This window comes from Chiloscyllium plagiosum, chromosome 12 (assembly GCF_004010195.1).
Source record: "Chiloscyllium plagiosum isolate BGI_BamShark_2017 chromosome 12, ASM401019v2, whole genome shotgun sequence".
Lineage (NCBI taxonomy): Eukaryota > Metazoa > Chordata > Chondrichthyes > Orectolobiformes > Hemiscylliidae > Chiloscyllium > Chiloscyllium plagiosum.
The window spans coordinates 20,544,636-20,557,259 of NC_057721.1; the positions used below are offsets into that span (position 1 = coordinate 20,544,636).

Genomic DNA, 12,624 nt, shown 5'->3' on the forward strand with positions numbered 1-12,624 from the left:
TGTGTGTGCATGTACATACTTATGCTTTTATTAAAGCTGCTATTTTTTTTCTCTCCTCCTCTTCCCACTCCATCTCTCTCGATCACCTCTAGTTATGTGAGAAGGAAAAGTTACTGCAAGAGAAGGGCCAGTTAAAAGTATGTATGGGTGAAACCTGGGATAATTTATCTATCCTTTGCAAGCAGGTGTGTAAAGATGCAGCCCTGACTGCTGAACAAATTCAAACATTAGCAAAGTATTCCTCCCCTGAGTGCCCTCTTTCAATACTGAACACCCAAAGAAACATTGGCTCCATTGCTCGTACAAATCTGATTTCATCATATCAAGCGTACTCTACTAATGCTCAGAGTATGGACTGTAATAGTGAGCAAAGCTGTAACGTACAACTTCAAGAGAAAATAATGGATGTGCCCAACAGCTCAAGGGAAAGTATTCCACCAAGCCAGTCTGGAATGGAACAATGCTGCCAGGCTGTAATGACTGATTTCTGCCAAGAAATGATAGAGAAGTGTACCACAGATGAGTAATCTTGCTTTATTTCAATAGGAACCAATTCTCTTTAGCCCCTGTGCTGCATTTGTTTTGTGAATCAATTGGCCTTGAAGCTTGGAATTCAGTTACAAGAATTAATGAAGAAGCACAGTGGATCGAGATGAGCAATGCAGATTGTCTCCAATCTTTTTTATGCATGAAATTTATATTGTCTTGAACCCATGGTGTGTTTTGTAAACAAATGTTCCTTTTGCATTTATAGATTTTAACTTGTGAAACATATGCAATGTTTAAAATTCTTGTAGCTTCATTCAGTGTAAGTCAGAAATGTAGATATGGCATGAAATATTTTAAAATCTTCAGCTTAATTGCAACTAAGTCAGGATATGAAAGGGGAAGGAGGTCAACATACACATTCAAGCAAGCCATAAACCCCAGTTTATCTTTAACTTTTACATTTCATTACATTTTAAATATTCTTTTTTCATCAGACAAAGGCTAGCCTGCATCTTCTACTTCCATTTTCCAATGAGTTAACACCACTTTAAACAAACCTTTAAAGCCCACACAAGCCTCAATTATGAGGTGCTGTAGAAACTATGAACATTGGAGTTGTGCTTCAATGAAGCTGTTATTTAAAAAAAACACTAATTTATCTCTCAAATATGATCAAGATATTTTCATCAGATTTTCATCAAGCATTATAAAGGGTGCCCTGTTATCTCTATTGCACTATCATTTGACAATAGTAAGCTGATAATTGTGCCTGCAAATTTATGAATAGCTCTTTCAAAGAACTAGCACAGGCTCAATTGGCCAAATGACCAATTTCTGTGCTTTGATTTCTTTTTTCCTCAGAAAACACTCATTTATGTGGACTTGCTAATTATCTAGGTACACTCAGTCAATCAAAAGTATCAAGGTGAGGTCTCGTACCATCTGTTGTCAGCTTGCATATGGTGAATAATCAACACTTCCTTCTGTATGTGCGTCTTTCCTCAAACACTGGATTTGTTTAAAAAAATTAATAAGGCAGGAACTTTGTGCATGACTACTTAATGCCTAGGTATAATATTGTATTTGCTCTTCATTCATGTCTAATTGTGAAAGTGACACATCTGAGTTTGTTGTCTGGTGTTTTTGTTACTTCTGTCCTTGAGATGCTCTGGTTATGCCTGCAGAGCTTCAAATGTTGGAGCAAAATGGAGAAAATGAGAAACTCCAAATGTGTTTGTCAATTAATTCCTTAAGTATCAAAGGCCCGGAAGGTCTCAGGATATAGCCAAAGTGCGAACTTTTTTTTTTTCTCCCTTGGCTTCTCCCTGTCCAATCATCCTTTTTTCCTTCTTGCCCCTTCTCATCACCCCCTAATAAATAGGAGAGATTTGTAGTTATTGGTTGTGAAGCCTCATTGAGCTTTTGCTGTCCTGAGTTGACACAAGCACATTGAATTTTCTTGTTTTATGTTGAATTTGGTTTGTGTTGATAAATACTCAGTATAAATAGTCTTCCTTTTCACATTTGTTGCCTTCCAACCTTTATTTGTGGATGGGGTGGAAGGAATCTTTGGTATAAGTACATTTCTTCTTGTGCTCTTTTTCTTTCTTGATATTTTTATTTTTTAAAACCATTTCGCGACATTTTGATGACATTTAGTTTGGGAGAGTTTTATGGGTATTGTAAATAAAACTGCAACTATAATACTCCCTCAGTAAGACTTCTATTACCAACTGTTTTAAAATGGAAATATCAGTTGCTAAACAACTGAAGTTTTAAATTGAAGTAGTACAGCTTTACTAAACATTACTTGAAAATGGATTATTAAATGTAAAAGCTGGATTTAATTTTGCTGCTCTAAAATCTGATCTCAAAAATTGAATTTCTGTATCCATGTTTTAGTGTTCAGTATAGTGAAGTGTAGAGCAATGCATTGAAATTAGCCTTTGTAAAAAGTAAGCATTTGGAAATGCCTATACATTGATCGGAATAGAAAGAAATAGAAGCCACTTATTCCAGCCAACAAACTTGACTACCTCAATAAAAAACAAATCCATCAGGAGAAGCAATAATATGTTTAATTTGATCCTGTATCTGCACAATTTTTTTCTTTTAACTGGGGATATGGAAGATTAATTTTGTCTACCTGCATAAGTTGCATATTTAACATTATCACAAATCATCTGTTTTGGGGAAGGGAATGAGAGAACCGCTTAATGGGAGAGTGGTATAGCTAGTCAGAAGTTATTTCAGTGGATCACCCAGCACAACATTATTGTCAGGGATGTTGGATTTCCTTTCATATTATCAGTGTTCTTGTCATTATTCATCACATTAAAGTGCAGGTTTGGTTACAAAGATTTCTTTTGGAATTTAATTTCTTTCAGATACTGAGAACTCTCAATTTCAGATTATTCTTTGGAATATTGTTTGACATTTAAGGAGGAGTTTAGTTTTTAAAAAAGTCATCAGATTTTAGCATGCTTTATGAATGAAGACTTTCACCTATTAAGGCTGTTCCATTTAAATTAGAAGAATGAATGATTTCTGTTCGAGCTTATTTTTGTTTCTCCAGTAGAGGGCATCTGAGACTGATTTATGAAGAAAAGTTCATGCTATATCCTTTCAACTGAGGGGGGCAAAATGAAAAATAAATAAAAATATTAAACAGTAGCCTAAAAATTCCTCTTAAACTTGTAATTCCTTTAAATTTATCTTGAACATCCTCTGTTTATATGCAAAAAAAACAAATACACCATATTGCTAATTCTAATAATGTTGTAATTAAATAACTCCTAAATTAATACTAACATTTGTACTGCCTCAGGTAAATTTTCATTTTCTTCTTGTGACATTTTTCATAGGTTTTGCAAATAACTATGAAAACCCAATAGTGATGCTCTCTGTTACCTGTTCTACAAAAATAGGGAACTGTTCTGTGATCTGTTCTGACGGAATAGCAACCATCAGTTGGACAAACTGAAAAAATAAACATTAACAAGACTTTTTGATACCAGCTAGATCTTGTGCATTATGTTTAGTTTTATATTAGATCACATCTACCACTTATTTAACTAGTTAAATAAGGGCGGCACAGTGGTTCAATTCGGGTTCAATTCCCGCCTCAGGCAACTGTCTGTGTGGAGTTTGCACATTCTCCCTGTGTCTGTGTGGGTTTCCTCCGGGTGCTACGGTTTCCTCCCACAGTCCAAAAATGTGCAGGTTAGGTGAATTGGCCATGCTAAATTGCCTGTAGTGTTAGGTGCTGGGGTAAATGTAGGGGAATGGGTGTAGGTGGATTGCTCTTCGGAGAGTTGGTGTGGACTTGTTGGGCCGAAGGGCCTGTTTCCACACTATATAAGTAATCTAATCTTGAGGCAAAAGCGGGCAATTGGCATGCTTGGTTTGGTAGACTCGGCCTTCAACTACAGTATCTCAATTTATGTACAATTATGACGAATCACATTGAAATAACCTGGGAAAATGCACTTCTCTGCAGGGATGTGGCAACATGATTCAGATCAGAAGTATTCAACTTTTAACCTCATTAAATGTGCAGAAGAGCCAAATTTATTGCCCTGAGGGTTTCATTGGCATATGGTTTCTGCAGAATCTAATTGTTTCTGTAAGATATGTAAAGTGATTTGTAATCTTTGCTTCTCCTTCATTTTGATTTTTGCATGTAGTACTGACCTTGTCTGAGTGCTAAATTTCTCTTCAGCTTTCAAACTTCCACCTTTTTCTATTATGAGAATGTACATAAAATATCTGCATTTCTAATGTTCAGTTTTATAATGAACAATTATTGTGGACAGATGTGGAATGCTAAGATACCTACAGATTAGACGTTTTTTAAAAAAACATTTGATATATACTGTGCAATTGTGATTTAATGCTCCTTTCTAAAGCAATATTGCAAGATTAGCACAGAAACTTGTTTAACTAATGGCTGTATGGTTTGCATCTGTTCTATTTACTACATGTTTTTCATATTCATCCTCTCTCTATTCTGATTAAAAATTGTTTCTGAATTAAGTTCAAGTACCTGATATTTTACTATGTGTTTCATGATAGTTACTGTACAATGCTAGAAACAAAATATTCACTGCCATTTTCTGCTATATGTTGTACAATCTTCAAATTAGCAACAATCCATATTTGGCATGCTCTGACTTAATTGAAAATACTCACTTAAAATCTTTACATATTTTGCATAAAATGTAAATATTAAAACATGTGGGTCAGTTGTTCATTTGGGTGTTTCTAAAATTTGTGAATCTTTCAAATTGTATGTTTTGACTTGCAGATTAATAAGCCCTGAATGTTGAACCTTGAAGCAAGTACTATTTCATTGCTTTTTTTCTGAACTACAATGCAAATCTTAAGATTTGTTATCTACAATGTAGTTGATTGGGGTTTAGGGTTTGGGAATACATCCAAAAGTGTCCTGATTTATCTTTTCCAGAGAAAATCCATCAAATTCTACTCTAGTTTATCTACATTTAGTGTCCACAGAATCTATATTTTGCCACTGGATGGAGTTGTAAACAATCTTTCCCAAATAATAGCAATTCTTGATTGGATTGAATCTGCAACAGATAACAGATCTGACATCTAATTTGCAGATTGCTCTAAGTGAACTGTTAAATTGACTCTATGCTATTCGGCTGTAGCAGGGAACAATCGCATTGGAGCTTTAGCCACTGTACATGCAAGTACTGAGATCCTTTTGATATTGCAGAGGAGATTAGATTCAGCAAATATGAAGTTGGGCACTGTCCATTTACAATGTTGTACTTGTAGAGTCAGATGACTTTTTACCTTCAAGGTCTAATGCAAAAACAAAACACTGCAATTACTGAAAATCTTTTATTTGTGATTGGGAAACTTGACATTTTGGATCGATGATCTCATTAGAAATATGCAACAAGTTTGTTTATTTCAGTCTTTTTTTCAACTTTGAGACAAACCTTTTAACTGCCTTTGCCATTGTTTCCTTGTGTACTAACACATTGGTGCTATTTTAGATGCAAATTCCAGATTTAGGATTTCTATACACATGCGCATCATTTGAGATTTGTTTTGCTTGGGTTTTTATTACCAATTGATGGGAATTGTAGAGACTCCTGCAATACAATGAGAGTTTCAATACTAAGTTATCAGCTTGGGTCTATTGAGCATACGGATTCAAAGCCCACTATGAAATTGAACACAATCTAGACTACTATTTCAATGCAGTAGTGAGGGTGTGCCTCATTGTTGAAGTTTGTCTTTTGGCTACACAGTCACCAAGGACCACATGCTGTTGAATAGTTGTAAAAGTTACCATACTTGAAGGAAAGCAGGAAGTTTTCTTGATGTTCAAATTCAGGCTTATCCAAGAGGCAGCCTGCGGGCCACAGTGTGGCCACAAGGGTTCCTCATGTGGCTCACAGCTGAGCCCTTATGTGGCCTGCCAAGAGCTGTTCAAAAACAAAATATTGCAAAAAGTGCTCCTCCAAAAATAGGTTCAGTTCTGTCAAACGTTTGTTGTTGTTAGTCTCACTATAAACTTGTTTGCAGCAAATACGGGAGGGTAGTGGTCTGTTTGTTTGGTGGAGCAATGAGTAGGACAGTAAGAAAGCTTTCATGCAGCCTGATACCCAGATACTGCAGCAATAGATTCAAGCAGAAGGGGAAACAGAGGGAATGAGAGTCAGGCTGCTGGCTGGAGTCGGAAGAGACTGGAAGCAACAAGGGAGTAGTAGTTGGAACAGTAGCACAGTCTGAAACAGCTGGAGTGTAAGCATATAGCTGTGAAGGTAAGTCCAGTACTGCTCCTTGGCTCCTGCGAGTGAGTGAATAAATACTTGGAGGTGGGTAAATCAGGGTGTGGTTACGGTTACGTTAGTATTCTGAACCAGATAAGCAGCTCCTTTCATGTTTTCCTTCTGCTCTACTTCTCATGCAACTACAAAGCAGGCTGGGAGAGTAGATAAACCCAGAATGAAAGACAACCCACTTCCGTGTGCATTTCACAGTGACCAGCTCGGAGTGTGACCCACCAGAAGTAAACCAAAGTCAGTTAAGTTAAACTTAAACTTATACAGTTTAGCCCTTGTCTCCACCCCTTTTCCTGGCGATCAGGAATTGGAAGCCAAGTCTTTCTTTCTGTCTTTAATTTCATAACCAAAAAGGGAAAGAAATGTTTCATTAGTTAGCTCTACTGCTTGCCAGTTTTAATAATGATTTTGTAATCAACCATTCTCAGGAGAGGTAATGGCCTAGTGGTATCATTACTGGACTGTTAATCCAACAACCCAGGTCAGAGTCATAGTCCAAGAGCATGGAGACCCAAACTGGTCCACGCCAACCAAAATGTTTTTGAACAGCTCTTAGTGGGCCATAAAAGGGCCCTGCTGAGAGCTACATGAGGAACCTTGTGGGCCACACTGGCCTGCAGGCTGCCTCTTGGATAACCCAATTTTCCTGTACTTGGCACATATCCTTCTAATCCTTTCCTATCCACCTTTTTTCCCCAATGCCTTTTAAATGTTATTAATGTTCCTGCCTCAACCACTTCCACTGGCAGCTCATTTCATATGCGTATCACCCTCTGTGTAAAAAAAAAAAAAGTTGCTCCTCTGGTTTCCTTTTTCCCCTTCTCCTCTAAACGTAAACTGATGTCCTCTTGTCCTCTATTTCCCCAACCCTGGGAAAAAAGTCTGAGTGCATTCACCTTATCCTTGCCTGTCATGATTTTACAGACCTCTATAAGATCCAACCTCTGTCTCCTATGCTCGAAAGAAAAAGTCCTCTTATCCAACCACTCCCTATAACTCAGACATTGAGTCCAGGCAACATCCTTGTAAATTTCTTCAGCACTCTTTCCAGTTTAATAATGTCCTTCCTATAGCAAGGTGACCAAAACTGAACACATTTATCCAAGAGTGGTCTCACCAACGTCCTTTATAACTGCAACATAACTTCCCAACTTCTCTATTCTGTACCCTGACTGAAGAAAGCTTTTGACACACTGGCCTTCATCACTGCCCTGTCTACCTTTTGACTCTACTTTCAGAGAACTGTGAACCTGAACTCCAAGGTCCCTCTGTTACCATGAAACTCCTACCATGATTTGACTTTACAAAATGCAAGACACTTACCTACATTAAACTTCATTTGCCATTTCTAGGCCCACTTCCCCAGCTGTTCAAAGTCCTGCAATTTCTGAAAACCTTCCTTACTGTCCACGATACCCCCTATTTTAGTATCATCAGGAAATTTACTAATCATGCGTTGTACATTCTCAGCCAAATCATTAATATAGATATCAAATAACAATGGGCCCAGCACCAATCCCTGAGGAACTCCACCAGTCACAGGCCTCCAGTCCAACAAGTATCCTTCTACTATTATCCTCTGTTCCCTGCCATCAAGCCAACTTTGTATCCAATTTGTCAGCTCCCCCTAGATTCCATGTGATCTAACCTTCCAGAGCAGCCTACCATGTGGAACCTTATTGATTACGTCTACCTCCCTGCCCTCGTCAACGTTCCAGGTCATTTCAAAGAACTCGAACAAATTTGTGAAGCGTGATCTCTCTCACAAAGTTATGCTGACGATTCCTCATCAAACCCTGTCTTTCCAAATCTTATCCCTCAAAATGTTCTCAAGTAACTTATCTACCACAGGTGTTAAGCCCTATGTTCTGGTTGTGTTTGAATCCTGCTTTGGCAGATGAGGGAGTTTGAATTCAATAAAATTCTGGAATTAAGAGTCTAACGATGACGTAAATCCATTGCTGATTGGCCGGGGTGGGGGGGGGGGAAATCCCATATTGTTCATGAATATCCTTTTAAGGAAGGAAACCGCCATCCTTACCTGGTCTGGCCTACATGTGACTCCAGACCCACAGCAATGTGGTTGACTATGCTGGCCTAGCCAGCCACCCCCTCATGCTGTGAATGCATGAATTAAAATATACACATTGCCAACTTATTGCTTTGGGGTTTTTTTTCCCTAAAATTGATAGTTACTGTGTAGTAAACCTTATCTTAAATTTACTCATCAGCCCACAAACAGGAGTATACTGTTAACCCATCTGATGTCTGGAAACTTGTAATATGACCCAGTGATTCAAGAGCAAACACTTGTCATTGTCCCAACTTGCTAAACTGTACCAAATTTCCACTCTGGGATTTCATCTTCAGTGGGTGTCAGAGAAGAGTATGCATTCTATTAAACTGCATGTCCCGCTATAACTCATTGTCCATACAATACCCCCACAGTGGTGAAGTTCACTGTTCTGTATGTCATAAGTGACTAACCAGTGAACAAGTGGATTGTTATTACTACTACTGCCACCATAGAGTGCTGATGAGACTTTTACTCTAGCAAATGCAGACTGACCCCATAACATGCTGCTCTCCCCAAATTTCAATGACTGTGCTATTTCTCATGGCTGGGGATTGAAACTTGCCCAAGCCATGACTGTGGGTCCTTAAATATTGTGTGTAATACTGCAGCCATAACCAATACTATTAACAATAACATTGCAATATAATCTGAAAGTGGGATTGAACCCTTCACAAATGTTTCAGAATGCATGCTCTGTACCTGCGTCTTCCAAACAGATGTCAAGTAAACTGAGGAGAAAGTGAGACCTGGAGATCAGAGCTGAAAATGTGTTGCTGGAAAAGCGCAGCAGGTCAGGCAGCATCCAAGGAACAGGAGAATTGACGTTTTGGGCATAAGCCCTTCTTCAGGAATGAGGAAAGTGTGTCCAGCAGGCTAAGATAAAAGGTAGGGAGGCGGGACTTGGGGGAGGGGTATTGGAAATGCGATAGGTGGAAGGAGGTCAAGGTGAGGGTGATAGGCCGGAGTGGGGTGGGGGCGGAGAGGTCAGGAAGAAGATTGCAGGTTAGGAAGGCGGTGCTGAGTTCGAGGGATTTGACTGAGACAAGGTGGGGGGAGGGGAAATGAGGAAACTGGAGAAATCTGAGTTCAATGGCCCTAAATTCAGTGGTCAGTAAGTGTCTTGAAAGGCTGGTCATGGCATTAATCAACTCTCGCCTCCCCACTACTCTTGAACCACTCCAATTTGCCTATCAGACAATCAAGTCCATATCACTTGCCCTTCACTAATCCCTAGGCTGAGAACAGCTATGTAAGAATACTACTCATTGACTACAGTTTGGCCTTCAACACTATTATCCCCTCGAGACTGATTACTAAATTTAATGATCTCTGAATAAGCCCCACCCCCTGCAGCTGGATCCTCAGTTACCTGACCTACAGGCCACAATCAATGAAGATTAGGGACAATATTTCAACCTCACTAATACTCAACTCTGGAGCCCCCCAGGGGTTCATACTCAGCCCCCTACTGTACTCACTGTATACCAATGACTGCATCGCCAAATACCAGACTAATGCCATTTATAAGTTCGCTGATGACACCACCATAGTCAGTCGAATCTCAGATGGCGACGAAATAGACTACAAATGGGAGGTGGAAGACCTGGAGAAATGATGCACTGAGAACAACCTAGCTCTCAATGCTGGCAAAATAAAGAACTCATTGACTTTTGGTGGGATGTTACTTATGCCCCCCTACACATTTAACAGCACAGAGGTGGAACGAGTGGACAGTCAAGCTCCTGGGAGTGGTCATCCACAACAAGCTTTCTTGGATTCTTCATGTGGATGCACTGGTTACAAAGGTCCAACAATGTCTCCTCTTCCTCAGGCAGCTGAGGAAATTTTGTATGACAGCAACTACCCTTGCCAACTTTTATTGGTGCGCCATCGAGAACATTCTGTCTGGGTGTATCACTACCTCGTATGGTAACTGTACCATTCAAGATCGGAGGCAGTTACAGAGAGTGGAGAACTCGGCCCGGACAATCACAGGCCAACCTCCCATCTATAGAATCCATTTACCAGGCCTGCTGTCAAGGAAAGGTTGGTAGCATTCTTAAAGATCCATCCCACCCTGGCAATGCTTTTCTACAACCTCTACCATCAGGGAGATTGTATAGAAGCCTGAACACACCCACCAGCCGGTTTCGAAACAGTTTCTACCCTACTGTTAGAATACTGAATGGACTCTCAAACACTTAGCATTCGCCTGTACCTGTGTTTTGACTTTTGCTGCTGTTTACCTATTATTTACTTACCTATGCTATTTAACTGTGATCTGCCTGTATTGCTCGCAAGACAAAGCTTTTCACTGTGCCTCTGTACACGTGACAATAAATTCAATTCGATTCAATTCAATTCAAAACCAGTTGCCACCCTAGACAGGGTATGCTAGCAAACTGTGAGGTGCATGTGTGTGCCACTGGGCTGAGGTACATGTGCACTACCTGGTTTTGAGTGCTAGTGTGCTTTTCAGAGCATCCGTTCAAAGGAACTAATCATTCCTGCATTGTAGCTAAAGGATTCTCATAACCTGAGTGCTGGAAGCTGGTTAGCAAAGAAGAAAGAGTACAAAATGATTGAAGCTAGCTTGCAAAGCCAAGAATGTTTAAATCGTCTGCTCAACAATCGATATTCCATTATCTACTCTTTACAAACAATCCAGAGGCTGATCCATATATCTTTTAAATGTTATCCTTTTTGGGGCTCATTTCTAATTTCTGATCGGTACATATGTTATTTCTTCTTGTGCTTAGAAACTAATTAACTTAAGCCTGGTTAAATTGGTTGCTTCTAAAATATAAATTCATTTCTTTCTGTGTGAAAATATCCACAAGGGAAGGGGTGTTTTTTTTTTTAAATTAACCTGATTGTGACCAACTGAAGAGGGTACGTGAATAAGTGAGGAGAACCAGTCCATCCCCTTCTAACACAATTTTAGTCTTCCATCTGGAACTGTAATAAATGGGGAATCTCACCCAAGGATTAGTTATAACTATTGGCCGCTATCAAAACACTTGACTGTTCTTAGCAATTTCCACTCCTGCCATATAGTTGAGATTCCCCCCAGTGCCAAGGACGGTGCTCAGGCTGTAATGCCTAGAGGAGTCATTAGCTTCACCAATATTCTGAACTGAATATAGGTTAGCGAGCAAGATACATGTAACAAGAGACATGCATAGTCCTCCATATCTTGTCCTATATACTCAGACAATACAGAGTGACCACCTCCCGAAACATGCTACCCATCCAACACTACGACTTGCAATTGCACAGGAGTGAAACCAGTTGCTAGTGAATTTCCTACAACTGAAGCCATTTCCTGTACAATTGGTTTTTCAGATCACCAGAAGCATCCTGGAGTCCCTTCACAGAAGAGGTTGTGCTTTCAGTGGGATTAAGATTCTTTGCCATGCTTTTTATTAGACGGCCATTTAAAGTTACCAGAATTAGACTGAAAACTTAGATTATTTTTAAACTAGACATAATATATAAGCATTATGATCCAGGGCAACTTGGCAAGTGAGATCAAAACCTGGCTTTGTGTCCTGCGACTGAGGGTAATGGCAGAAGCTGTTTTTGTGACTGGAGGCCAGTCATCAGTGGCATACCACAGGATTCATTGCTTCATCCCATTATTGTTTGTGATATATATAAACGACATAGATGAGAAAATGGAGAGGGTTGATATGTTTGTGGATGACATGAGGATTGACTGGATATTTAATAGTATGGAAGAAGCCCATAGGTTATAGAAAGATATAGATGGTTGGTTGGATGAGCAGATCAGTGGCAAATGAAATTTAACTCTGTGATGTGTAAGATGATGCACTTTAAGTATCCCCTTGTCTTGTTTCTTTCAATGAAGAGCAGGATGCTAGGAAGTTTAGAGGAACAAAAGATCTTGCAGTGCTAGTCCACAGATCCCTAGTAGTAGGGAAAAAAGAATCCAGGATACTTGCCTTTATCAGTCATGACATAATTATAAGAGCAGGGAGGTTACGGTGGAGCTGTACAAAGCTTTGGTTAGGCCACAGATGGAGTACTGTGTGCAGTTCTGGTATCACACTATAGGAACAATGTGATTGCATTATAGGGGATGCAGAAGAGATTCCCAGTTTTCTGGGATGGAGTATTTCTGCTATGAAATGAGGCTGGATAAGCTCAAGTTGTTTTCTTTAGAGCACGGAAGACTGAGAAGTGACCTGACTGAGGTGTATAAAATTGAGGGGA

The 12,624-nt window shown here is 39.4% G+C and overlaps 1 protein-coding gene across 1 annotated transcript in view; it reads left to right on the forward strand.

The window, feature by feature from the left end:
* Nucleotides 1–3,613, forward strand: part of LOC122555052 (transcription regulator protein BACH1-like) — a 78,978-nt gene extending 75,365 nt beyond the window's left edge. The window contains exon 5 of the mRNA XM_043700694.1: nt 93–3,613. Coding sequence (XP_043556629.1) covers nt 93–527 — 435 coding nt within the window. The 3' untranslated portion in view covers nt 528–3,613. The remainder of the gene's footprint in view (nt 1–92) is intronic.
* The last annotated feature ends 9,011 nt before the right edge of the window (nt 3,614–12,624 follow it).